The following is a 13,716-nucleotide window of genomic DNA, read 5'->3' on the forward strand; positions in this document are numbered from 1 at the left end:
AGAAAGCGCTAAAAGCTAGTTACCTAGTAGCCAAACTCGTTGCTAAACCAAAAAAGCCACACACTGTGGCAGAGACATTAATACTACCTGCCAGTATAGCCATTGTCAACGAGATGCTCGGCCCCGACGCAGTTAAAGAGATAGATAAAGTCCCGCTCTCTGATAACACAATTGCCAGACGTATGGATGACATGCCTACAGACATCGAAAGCCATGTTTTTAGTTTAGGAAATTTGCGTTGCAAGTTGATGAGTCTACGGATAATAGCGGATATTCTCATCTCTTGGCTAATGTCCGTTTTGTGGATGGAGATGCCATAAGAGAAAACTTCATATTTTGCAAGGCACTGCCAGAAAAAAAACAACTGGAGAAGAAATCTTTCGGGTCACATCACAAGATCTGGACCAGGGAGGACTTATGTGGCAAAACTGCACAAATGTTTGCCCTGATGGAGCTACAGCCATGGTCGGGCGCACCAAAGACTGTGAGCAGAGTGAAGGAAAGAAACCCAGACCTGATTATTACACACTGTGTTTTTGAACTGTGAGGCCCTCGTTGCTAAGACTTTACCAGCAGAACTGGTTCCTGTTTTGGACAATGTGGTGTGCATAGTGAACTTTGTAAAGACACGACCTCTGAAAAGCCGTATATTCGCATCTCTGAGTGAGGAAATGGGAGCGGAGCATAAGGCCTTATTGCTCCATACGGAGATCCGATGATTGTCGCGCGGTAAGGTGCTGGCCCGTGTGTATGAGTTGCGAGAGAAACTTAAAATGTTTCTGACAAATGAGAGGTCTGATTACTCAAATCTGTTTTCAAGTGACGAGTGGTGCGCACAAAGCTGGCATACCTGGCTGATATATTTCATCATCTGAATGAATTTAACACAATAATGCAGGGCCGAAATGAAAACCTGCTTACAAGCACAGATAAAGTAAATGGATTCCGTTTAAAGGTCCACCTCTGGAAAAAACACGTGCAACGTGCCAACCTGGAGATGTTCCCACTCACAGAAACGTCCAAGTCCCACTGCTGCACTGTGTAAGGTAATATGTAAACATTTGAAAAGTCTTGAAGAGAAGTTGTCATCTCTTTGTTTCTCTTCAGCCTCTACTGAATGCTTTGACTGGATTAGGGACCCATACAGCTCAGCATCAGTTGTTGGAAAGGACATGACTTTACAAGAGCAGGAGGAAATAAGATAAGATAAGATATCCTTTATTCGTCCCACAATGGGGAAATTTACAATTTACAACATAACGGAACTGAAACAGGATCGGGGTTTAAAACTAAGATTTGCTGATCTTCCTTTGGACAGTTTTTGGTTGACTGCCGCCAAGGAGTTATGCATTCTGCCCAACAAAGCTGTTACTCCCATTTTCCACAACATATCTGTGTGAACTGAGCTTTTCAAGGCTACCTTCTATAAAAACTAAAAACAGAGAGAGACTGAGAGCTGTAGAAGAAGAGCTTCGTTTGTGTCTTTCTTCTATTCCTTCAAGGATATCAGTTTTGTGTTCATCTAAACAGGCCCAGGTTTCACACTGATTGAGTATAAATAAACTGAGAAATTTTAATTAAATATACTGTTAAGAGTGTCATTTTATAACATTTTTGGTTAGTGGTGTGCCGCAAAATTTTTCCAATGTAAAAAAATGTTCCCTGGCTCAAAAAAGGTTGAAAAACACTGATCTGACTTAACCATTTGCTTTTTATAAAAAAAAAAAAAAAAAAAGAGTCTGCACTTTTTGAACCACTATCTTTAATCTTCCTGCATTCACGGATGGGTATGTGCTGCACCTGCCCGCTTTGTGCATTTCGGTGAGTGCACACTTATTGATTTCATCCATAGATACATTACAAATACAGTAGTACCTCTACTTACCAACGTCTCTTCATACGAGATTTTCAAGTTACGAAACACCTCAACAGGAAAATACTGCATCTTGTTACTAAAGAAATTTCACGATATCAAAGGTAAATCTACAGTATAGGCTGCTACTTGCAGCTCCGAGGTACCTGAACGCAACAGCAACACACTTATATCTGCTCTGCCATTGGATATGACTGAGCATCATCCTGGCATCCCATTGGCTAAGAGGGATCTCTACCGTATGTGTCTATGTGTGTAGATAGACAAATAAATAGACACGTGTCTATGCAGCGTCCTCGTCATTCACCCCTCGGGCCACAAGGCGCTTCAATATTTTTATGTAAATGTGAATCACCCAGATAAAGTGTTCACCAGTCGGGCAATTGCTCACCAGGCTGATGTTTGCCTTGGACATTTTCAAAGGATTGTTAAAAGCCGACAAAAGCAAACGTCCTTGGATTAGTTCTTCATAAAATGCCAGGAAAAAACACTTCTGAGAGAGAACATGAACTCAAGAGGGCAAAAAAGATGAGTACACAGTTATGAGCGAAATGACCTTCATTTGTATTCTTTATTCTTTGTTTTTAACATTATGCACAACTCTCATTTATTGTGCAATAATCTAATTGTAACATGTATTTGTTACGTATTTTGATTCATTTTTATGCTTTAGAAAACTTTTACGTCTGAATTTTGGGGGGAGCTTGGAACGAATTCAGGCATCTCCATGGGAAACGTGTCTGTCTCTACTTACAACAATTTCTAGTTCAGAAATTTCTTCCAGAACCAATTAATTTCGGAAGTAGAGGTACCATTGTTAAGTACTGTTATTAAACACAATATTTATATGGCCAGTCGAACTATGGCCACTCAAACTATCAAGCGATCACAAGCTTAAACCCCGGAAATGTATTTATTATATGTGCTAAGAGGTAAAGCGGGTGGATCACTTTCGTGTAATAGGCAGGTGCATGTATCGGAATATTTGATCAGATGAGGCAGCCTACCTTGGGGGCTAATCGTCATCCTCAATTCCGAGTGACCGGTCGTAAATACTGGGCTGGAGCAGGAAGTTGGGCTTTGGGAGCGTCGTGGTTGACTGCCCGCACCGGACACCCTGGACAGACCAGTTCGCAATGTCGCAGTCTGAATGGATAGAAGGAAAGACATAAGTCATATATAGCACTTCTCCACATGTCACATTAAGTTTGATACTTTATTACTTTTGACTGTTTGAACTGGAGTGGAAACCTGGCCTCAAAACCTTTCAGGGTTTCGTCTCGGCCAAATGGGTTTCGTTCGTCTGGGTTTTCCTCACTCTTGTTACTTCTGATCGTATAGTCTGGGCCTGTGGATGGCAAAAATTTCAACAGTATTGTTAAAACCACGAAAGCAACACAGGGGGCTGGGGGAGGGAAGCTAAGGGTGCAGATGAACACCGGCTGCTCACTGATCTGGGCATGCTCATATTTAGCCACCGGCTTCACACCTCATTAGAAGGCATTGGACAGTCCTGAAGTGGAATGTTTAGCAATAGCCAAGTCACTTCAATTTAAGCCGAGTGGGCATGTATTTCCCTTAAAGACAAACCTGAAGGGAAAATGTCCCAAGACAAGCAGGAATTGAAGGCAGCTGAGATGAAATAGCGTGTCTTACGATGTGTAAGTATTCTAAACTTCAAGCTGTAAATGACGGCAAAGCCTAGGATTAAAATGTGAACTTTCATTTATGACTGTTGGTTTGTCCCATTACTTTTAGTTCTTTAAAAGTGGCAGGCGAACGATTCCATAATAGGAACAGTTCTGATTTATCTATGAAACTCCATGCCAAAGTATTTCTGACCGACGCGATTACCCTTCATACCACTGTCCGAACTGGACTTCAACACCCGCCAAAATGAATTTTAACCCACATTTGGCGGGTTGCTGGTGGTATGAAACATATCAGAACCCTGTCAACAGAAAGACATATGGTATTATACTCATGATTATTTGTCACTTTTTGCCACCAGATACATTGCATCAATTATTTGATCCAATTATCATCACAAGGGTCCCAGCCTGCTGGAGCTAATCCCAGCTGTCTTTGGGCAGTAGGCGGGGGACACCCTGAACTGGTTGCCAGCCAATCGTAGGGCACACATAGACAAACAACCATTCGCGCTCACAATCACACCTCAGCCATGTCCAGTTCGCCAACTATGCATGATTTTGGAATGTGCGAGGAAACCGTAGTATCCGGAGAAAACATGCACACTCAGAGGCCCGGAATCAAACCAGAGACATCTGCACTGTGAGGTGCATGTGCTAACCAGTCAATCACCATGCCGCTGATACATTTCATATTATGCTATAAACTTTTAACACATTTCGTTTCAATAAACAGGTTTTGAAATTCAAGGATCTCAATTTAGTATAGTTACAATGTCAAGCACTTGAAAGCATTTAACGCAATATTCAAGCACGTTTCAGACCATGAAAACAATAAAATTCAGGCACACAGAGTTCCTTTATATTCTGTGTGCCTGAATATAATGCAGAGCGTCTAGTTTATATGTTGATATTTTGTATTCATAATAATTGTTGCATGTACGTGTTACTATGCATAGTTTTTATGTTCTATGTTTAAATACATCTCACATTTGTTGTAAATTTTAAAGGTAACAGCATTTAACGAACATTTCTAATATTGTACTATCATCATAATTGTCCTTGTTTTTAGATTGCTCAAGGAATGCTGGAAATTTAATAAAAAATAAATGAACTATTGAAGCTGCCTTCATTATTTATTTTTACATACCTTAAAGAATTCAAGATAATGGTTATATAAGAGCAGCTGCTTGCTGGTGCAGTATGCTGCGATTTACATCAGATGAGTTGTATCAGTTGTATTGGCTGATTGCCAATCACTTCCGGAGTGAACGCTGGCGGATTTTTGGACACCGCTACTCCCCGTGATTTTAAAAAACATTTAAGTCCATTTTTAAGTCAATTTTTTGATCTTTTAAAGTCGACATTTTTTGTCGACCTGCTTTTATGGTCACTGAGTGAACAATGATCAATCCACACTCGATCGGTCGAACTGTCTTTACCTGTCATCGAGTGTTGAGTTGTCGTCGAGTTGCGGCTAGTTACTCCAGTTCAGCTATGTCGATCAGCTGTGAGTGGCTTGCTCTCTGCTGGTTCGTCCTGTCTGTTCTCCACCACCCATTGGAAGGGCTTCACCAGTATGCAGCCACTGAGCTCAAACTCAATTTTAATCCACACGGTCCACCACCGCCTGCTCTGCTCCAACACCCGGACATCCTTTACGTGCCCCAGCGACAGTGCACTCACCGGGGCTCACGCCGAAACTATCAATACAACTCCAGCTCCATCAGGTCGTTCTGGTACACCGCTCGCCGCCCACGGAAGAACACTGGACGCCGTGCGGATGCCTCTGTGTTGACACGCGTCCCGAGGTCGGATAGCATCGCGGTCGCTCGCAGCTGCACTGCTGTCAACGTCGGCCTACTGAACATCCGCTCCCTTACGAGCAAGGGCCAGTTCGTCCACGACCTCCTGACAGACCGTGAGTTTGACATTCTGTGTCTGACTCAGACCTGGCAGCAACCAAATGATTATGGTACTCTACTTTTACTACCCGTAAAACAGCTTGTCACTGAACATGAGCGCGCAAAACTTTTTTATGGGGGAAAAAAATGCACCACTTTCCGACTCAGTTTCAATGAAGCTACTCCTCCGGGCTTTGTTTATCACGCTGCGCCTCGCACGACTGGGAGGGGAGGTGGCCTCGCGAGGATTGGAAATTTGCACCTGTAAATGTGTCTGCTTTCTTATCTTTTGATGCTACAGCTAAACAGTTCTATGGATCAACTCCAAACACTGATTGCCACTATTTACCGTCCGCCAAAACCAAACAAGAATTTTATCACTGATGTTACTACACTCCTCACTCATCTGTATACACTATCACCAAATGTGATTCTCTTAGGAGATTTTAATATACACATGGACAATATCAATAACTCACTCACCAAAGACTTTACCTGCTGTCTGGACAGTTTTGGTTTTCAACAGTTTGTCAACTTTCCCACACACAGTAAAGGACATATTCTGGACTTGATCTGCTGTATAGGATTATCACCAACAAACTGTAAAACCGATCTCCCATACACAGATCATCTATTGCTTTCATTCAATGTTAACCTGTCCTTTTTCAAATCCAACCAACAACGCATTATACATTTATACAAAATCAAGGACATTAACCCGGAAAATTTAGAATCACTTATCAACAACCTCCCCAGTACTGATTGTCTTTCTACAACAGATGAGTTTTTGACACACTACAATACAAACCTCCATAACATTCCCAATACCCTTGCCCCACTCAAAACCCGAACTGTCTCCTTCAACCAAACAGCACCCTGGTTTACCCCTACCCTCAGACAACTTAAATCAAAAGGCAGTCAACTTGATTACATAGAAAAACTGGACTTGCTATTCATAAAGAAATGTACACTACCCACTTCCTATATTACAAGGACTCAATATCCAAAGCCAAATCAATCTTCTACTCTGATTTAATCAGTTCCAATGAAGGTAACCCCAGATCACTCTTTTCACTCATTTCGAAACTCACTAAACCTGCCGACACTCTTCCCTCACATTTCTATTCCACTGATTTTTGTAATGCTCTGGCCTCATTTTTTACATCCAAATTCCAACTTATCCACCAGCAACTCACCCCTTGATCTGCTCCCAACCCTCCTTCTCCATTCTCCCCGGTTCCTACCCACCTGTTCTCTGCATTCACCTCCCCATCTGTCCACCAAATCTCCATCTTAATCCAGAAGTCCAAATCCTCTACTTGTCAACTTGACCCTCTCCCTACTGTTCTAGTCAAAGCCCTTTCCCCTCTCATCACTAACATTATTCAAACTTCCCTCTCTACTGGCATTGTATCCCCCCCGCCCCCCCATCTCTAAACTGCTGCTGTCACTCCCATACTGAAGAAACCTGGCTCTGATCCCTCAGACTTGAACAACTTTCATCCCATATCAAACCTTCCGTTCATCTCCAAACTTCTAGAAAAAAAAAACAGTAGCTGCTCAACTTCACACCCATCTTTCTTCCAATAACCTCTACGAACAATTTCAATCTGGCTCCCGTCCCCTCCATAGTACTAAAACTGCCCTCCTCAAAATATGCAATGACCTTCTTCTCTCTGTTGACTCCGGTTCACTCGCCATCCTCCTCCTGCTTGACCTCAGTGCAGCCTTTGACACCATATCTCACTCCATCCTCCTCGACACTCTCCTCCATTGGCATCACCAGCATCCCGCTCTCCTGGTTCCGCTCCTATCTTTCTGACCGCATCCAGTTTATCCAGCTCAAACGTTTTAGATATCACCCCTTTCCCCTCACTTCAGGTGTTCCTCAGGGTTCTGTCCTTGGCCCATTGCTATTTCTAATCTATCTTCTTCCCCTTGGTAATATCTTCAGGAAACATCACATTCACTTTCACTGCTACGCGGATGACACCCAGCTCTACATCTCTACCAAACCTAATACCATACTTCTACCATCCTCCCTAACCAACTGCCTGCAGGAATTTAAATCGTGGTTCACCTCAAACTTCCTCAAACTGAATAGCAATAAAACTGAACTCCTCCTCATTGGCACCAAATCCACCCTAAAAAAAAAAACTAATTCTCCATTCCCTTTGACAGCTCTTCCATCTCCCCCACCCCTGGGTGTCATCCTTGATAGCACCCTCTCCTTCACCTCACATATCAACCACATCACTCGTTCTTCATATTATCATCTTAGAAACTTCCCCCGGCTCCGCTCTTCTCTCACTCCTCAGTCCACTGCTATACTTGTTCACACCCTCGTCACCTCGCGACTCGATTACTGTAATTCCCTCCTGCTCGGTCGGTCTCCCTCAAAAAACCTCCATAAGCTTCAGCTGGTCCAAAATTCAGCCGCCCGCATTATCACACTCACACCATACATAAACCATGTTACACCTGTCCTCCAACATCTCCACTGGCTCCACATTTTACACCGCATTCAATATAAAATCCTGCTCCTCACATTCAAATCCATCCATAACCTAGCCCCTCTATACCTATATGACCTCATCCATATTCCTACACCTGTCCGCTCTCTTCGTTCCTCCTCCTCTCTGTCCCCCCTGCTCACTTCGTCACCATGGGAAAAAGAGGCTTCAGTCGCTCTGCTCCCCAGCTCTGGAACACACTCCCCGCTGACATCCGTAATACAGACTCATTAACACATTTCAAATCCAGCCTCAAAACACATCTATTTAGACAAGTCTATTCACTCGGACCATAAAGCCATTATTTGTATGTATTTATTTGTTGTTGTATTTTTTCTAATTTTATTTGATGTTGTTTTTAACATTGTATTCGTGATTTTAACTGCTTGTTGTATGTAAGGTGTCCTTGAGTTTCTAGAAAGGCACCCACAAATAAAATGTATTATTATTATTATTATTATTATTATTATTATTATTTGTATACCCTCACCCTTTTCAAATAATGGCTTAAGTCATTTTAAAAAATGCCTTAAAAATCTGCTCCATCCGTAGTTAAACATATCATTTATTTATATACCCGGAATGAAATTATTAATACTGTACATATCATCAGAATACGGTCAATTCTTTTCGTGTTTTCTGAAAAAAAAAGGAAAAAAAGGCACAGCTCAGTTATTTTAGGAGGCTGATCCGATTAGTCGACTAATCGCGATTATTGTGGTGATTAGTCGACTACCAAAACAATCATTTGTGACAGCCTTACTGCACAATGGTACCATCACATTACAGAAATAATTTCTATCCTTATATTTCATGTGTTTTTTTATTTTTTTTAAATCAAAGTTGCTTGTTATTGCAAGACTAGTGTAGTCTATATTACGAGAGACAAATTTCTTTACATACTTGGTCAATGAAGATGATTCTGACTCTGACCTCCCTCACCAATTTAGTCAAGGAACAGTTGGTTGTTAGAGAGAATCTGAGTCTAATTTTGAACAGGATTAAGACTCAGTTGAGAACAGTGTTCATCGATACAGAGCAGAGCCCACCATTAGAGTGGTGGTACAAGCACAATGTGCAACCTGATCAGATCCCCTTGAAATTAGATGAGACCATGTTGAGTTCTTACATCTCCTCCATATCACAGTGCCTGCAGTATGACTTTTGCTCAAATGTAAATCGCAAGGACGCTGCTCAAACAATATGTTATGCAGTTCCAGTCTGCGGGTCATTTATTGTATTCGCTATCAAGAGAGGGTTTGTTATTCCTAATTTTCTTATTAACCTGATACTGAACAATTTACTTGTCTGGCACATGTACCTAACGTACAGCAAACAAAGGGTTGAGCTGGACATCCAATGGGGATAATAGTGTTTGTCTGGAACAATTTGTAATTATATGCTCTTCAAACTGATAAGACAAGATAACAGTATACTGCACCTGTACTTGTGGCAGAGGACGAGCCACTTCTATTGGTTGATGATTGATGGGGGAGCCTGAGAGGCTCATCAGACCCTGGAAAGTACTGAGAAAACAAAGATTTGGGACATTTAAAGCTTGGTTTGAGCTCCACGGCACACTGTAAACTTCTTGAAGCAAAAATGACAGATGATCTTTTCAGAATAATCCAACCAGGATGTGATAGTATAAAATACACGCTAGCTGGATTTGGGACAAAAGCAACTGTGAGGTTGAGTTTTGTTGAAGGAATTGGACGATGGTTAATTGTCAGATTTGTTGTCTGTAAGAACAGTGCATATATTTGTTTAGGACAACATTAAAAATAATTTTAGAAACACAAAACCATTGAAAGCAAATAACATTTTTAATGACATTTAATTTAGTGTAATTTCACAAGAATAATGTACACTCAAATGTTGTATGCTTCCCTTTCAAAACCTTATTTTCCTTAGTACTCGTGTATTCTGCACTCCCCTCCAATTTGCGGGTGTCCATTCACCAAAAATGTATTATCTACAACGTAATTTGATAATGTGGAATTAATCGTGTTCAGACGATTTAAAAAAATTGTTGTGCGTGTAAATAGAAATTCTCTTGCCTTGTTAATACTTTCAGCTGTCAACACTCAATCTCACGGATCGGAATAAGGGGAGAAGAAATGCCCCTTTCAAGCTGCATGTGTACGGCGACGCTAAGCGAGGAGGGTCCGAGTCGTCAACGTATTTCAGGTGTGTGGATGAAAGGAAAACGAACTTTATATGCGTATATGTTGAAAGCAAACCGTTTGGCAGCCAAAAAATAAAGTAAACCTCAAAAAAAATAAGTCGAGAATGAACAAGTTGTGACTTCATTTCAATTGCCGCAATGCCGTCAATGGGAATGTGGACCTCTCCAACAAGGTCTAGTCTTCAAATTGTATATACCGTTAAACCTCGGTTTTCGTCTCTGTTTTCGACCAATTCGGTTGTCGACCGGTCTCGCCCTAGAGAGAAAATTATACGAAACAGAACCAGAAACCGGAAATTGTGGTACACAACCCTGTACGTCGCCAAGAGGGGTTGGGGGGGGGCTATCAACATAATAATAATAATAATACATTTTATTTATAAGCGCCTTTCAAGACACCCAAGGACACTTTACAATAACAAAAAACACAAAACAATACGGGTTGAGCAGCGGCAGGTAAATTAATCGTCTAAAATATTCATAATGTCAGTAATATTTATTTGGATGTTATATTTAAAATACATTTAGATTTGCTAAAAGACAATACAAAACATTCAGAAACATACAGAAGTTCAAACTGAAATTCGTATTTGTATTTAAAATTGCCACACTGAAAAGTACAAGTAGTTTTTTACAATGCACAATGTCAATTGAATAAATAAAAGCACATTATTAGAGTATATCCAAAAGAAAGCCAACTGATCATTCAGTATAATGTGTTGTCATATTTTAATTGTTTGATAAAAGCTTTGCTTCAGGTCCCTCGAAATCAATTAAACTGTAAAAATAATAATAAAAAAAAACATGCACCTCTAAATTTTAAAGTTGCTCCGCAAATTAAGTAATTGATTAGCAGAACTAAGCTGTAAAAAATGTATATATATATATTGAGCCTTGACTACATATTATTCAAATTGTGGCTGTTTCACTTTAAATGTCATTAAAGGAGAAGTCAATGTATGCAATTTCTTGACAAAAATATGTTCTCTGTGGCCCCACTAGTCTAAGCATGGTATTCTGATGAATATTGTGTCTGTGGAATAAGAGTTAAGCAGTAATGTCCACCCATTTTTGTCCATCTCAGCGGGGCAGGCGGACATTTTGCCACTCGCTGTCGACTGAAAATCACATCACAGTTGCTCAGCTGAGTTAACAACCAATTATGGATCTGCTTCAGAAAACAGGTCACCCCCCTTCCCCCACCACATTTTCTTTCATTGCTCACTGAATGTGAGCAAAACCATGACGTTAGCACCAACGAACATCCCAAACGTGATTTCTGTCATACTTTTGTTGAGAGGTGAGAGCAGTGCTTTCATTGTTATTGGGCCATGTTTTAAAAATAGGTTTCCTGCTTGAAGGAGCCAACAGTACCACATCATCTACAAAAAGCAGAGATGCAAAACTGAGCCCACCAAAACCGATCCTCTCAACACTTTGGCTGCGCCGACTAATTCTGTCCACGAAGGTGATGAACAGAATCTGCGACGAAGGGCAGCCTTGGCGGAGTCCAACCTTCACTGGAAACGATTCCGACTTATTGCCGGCAATGCGAACCAAACTCTGACTCAGCAGTATAGGGACCGAACAGCCCACATCAGGGGGCTTGGTACCCCATACTCCCGAAGCACCCCCCTCAGAACTCCCCCAGGGACACGGTCAAACGCCTTCTCCAAGTCCACAAAACACATATAGACTGGTTGGGCGAGTTCCCACGTACACTCGAGGACCCTGCTAAGGGTGTAGAGCTGGTCCACAGTTCCACGGCCGGGACGAAAACCACACTGCTCCTCCTCAATCTGAGGCTCGACTTCCTGACGGACACTCCTCTCGAGCACCCCTGAATAGGCCTTTCCCAGGAGGCTGAGGAGTGTGATCCTCTGTAGTTGGAACACACCCTCCGGTTCCCCTAGAGGCACTCTCAAAATGACTATGCGATGTTGCAGAGGCGTGTCAACCAGGACAGCCCCACAGCATCCAGAGCCTTGAGGAACTCCGGGCGGATCTCATCCGCCCCTGGGGCCTTGCCACCGAGGAGCTTTTTTACCACATCGGTGACTTCAACCACAGAGATCGAAGTCAGCAGCGCCCCATCCCCACTGTACACAGTCTTAGTGGTGCACTGCTTCCCCCTCCTGAGATGTCGGATGGTGGAGCAGAATTTCCTCGAAGCCGTCCGGAAGTCGGCTTCCATGGCCTCACCGAACTCTTCCCACGCTCTGGTTTTTGCCTCGGCGACCACCAAAGCTGCGTTCCGCTTAACCAGTCGATACCCCTCAGCTGCCTCTTGGGTCCCACAGGCCATAAAGGCCCGATAGGATTCCTTCTTCAGCTTGACGGCATCCCTTACTGCTGGTGTCCACCAGCGTGTAGGGCCAACAACAGGCACCAACCACCTTACGGTCACAACTCAGATTGGCCGCCTCAACAATACAGGCGGAACATCTCCATTCGGACTCAATGTCCCCCGCATCCCCCGGGAAATGGGAAAAGCTCTGCCGAAGGTGGGAGATCAGAATCATCTTTGTTGGCCAAGTATGTAGAACACACAAGGAATTTGTCTCCGGTATAACACGCTGCATTAGTATCATTGTAAACAACAAAATCATTGAACCATTTTAGAGTAACCAGTAGTTTTGTAGTACCATTTTGTAGTACAAGAAGAGTGACTACGTCAGTGACTGTTTAAGGAGTTAATGGCTAGAGGGAAGAAGCTGTTTAAGCGTCTACTGGATTTGGTGCGCATGGATCTGTAGTGTCTGCCTGAGGGGAGTGGCTGGAAAAGGTGGTGGGCAGGATGCGGGGTTGCAGGAGGATTTTCCGTGCCCTTGTCTTGATTCTTGCAGTGTGCAAGTCCTCAAGAGTGTGTAGGGCGGTGCCAACGATTTTCTCTGCCGTCCTAACTGTCCGTTGAAGTCGGATTTTGTCCTTTTTTGTGGCGGCCCCAAACCAAACCGTGATGGAAGAACACAGGATTGATTCGATGACTGCCGTGTAGAACTGTTGTAGTACCTCCTGTGGCAGGCCATGCTTCCTCAGCAGCCTCAGGAAGTACATCCGCTGCCGGGCCCGTTTCAGGATGGAGATGATGTTGACTTCCCACTTCATGTCCTGGGAGACTGTGATTCCCAGGAACTTGAAGATCTTGACGGTTGACACAGGGCAGTTGGATAGGGTGAGGGGCAACTGTGGAGAAGAATGTTTCCTGAAGTCCCACAATCATTTCTATAGTCTTGAGCGTGTTCAGCCCGAGGCTGTGTCGGCTGCACCAGAGCTCCAGCTGCTCCACTTGTTGGCGGTACGCAGACTCGTCGCCGCCTTTGATGAGACCGATGACCGTGGTGTCGTCTGCGAACTTTATGAGTTTGACAGCTGGATCTGTTGAGGTACAATCGTTTGTGTAGAGAGAGAAGAGCAGTGGAGAGAGGACACATCCCTGCGGGGCTCCAGTGCTGGTGGTGCGTATTGATGATGTTGTTGCTCCCAGTCTCACCTGTTGTGTCCGTCCCGTCAGGAAGCTGAGGATCCACTGGCAGATCGTAGGGGACACACCGAGGTGGAGTAGTTTGGGGGTGAGGAGTTCCGGGAT

The 13,716-nt window shown here is 43.0% G+C and overlaps 1 protein-coding gene across 2 annotated transcripts in view; it reads right to left on the bottom strand.

The window, feature by feature from the left end:
* LOC127614445 (mitogen-activated protein kinase kinase kinase 7-like) overlaps nt 1-13,716 on the bottom strand; it is a 74,528-nt gene that overhangs the window by 22,537 nt on the left and 38,275 nt on the right. For both annotated transcript variants that reach the window (XM_052085765.1, XM_052085766.1), the window contains exons 9-11: nt 9,381-9,465; nt 3,097-3,221; nt 2,881-3,019 (exon numbers count right to left, since the gene is read on the bottom strand). In XM_052085765.1, coding sequence (XP_051941725.1) covers nt 2,881-3,019; nt 3,097-3,221; nt 9,381-9,465 — 349 coding nt within the window. The remainder of the gene's footprint in view (nt 1-2,880; nt 3,020-3,096; nt 3,222-9,380; nt 9,466-13,716) is intronic.

The sequence above is a fragment of the Hippocampus zosterae genome, chromosome 14 (genome assembly GCF_025434085.1).
Source record: "Hippocampus zosterae strain Florida chromosome 14, ASM2543408v3, whole genome shotgun sequence".
Lineage (NCBI taxonomy): Eukaryota > Metazoa > Chordata > Actinopteri > Syngnathiformes > Syngnathidae > Hippocampus > Hippocampus zosterae.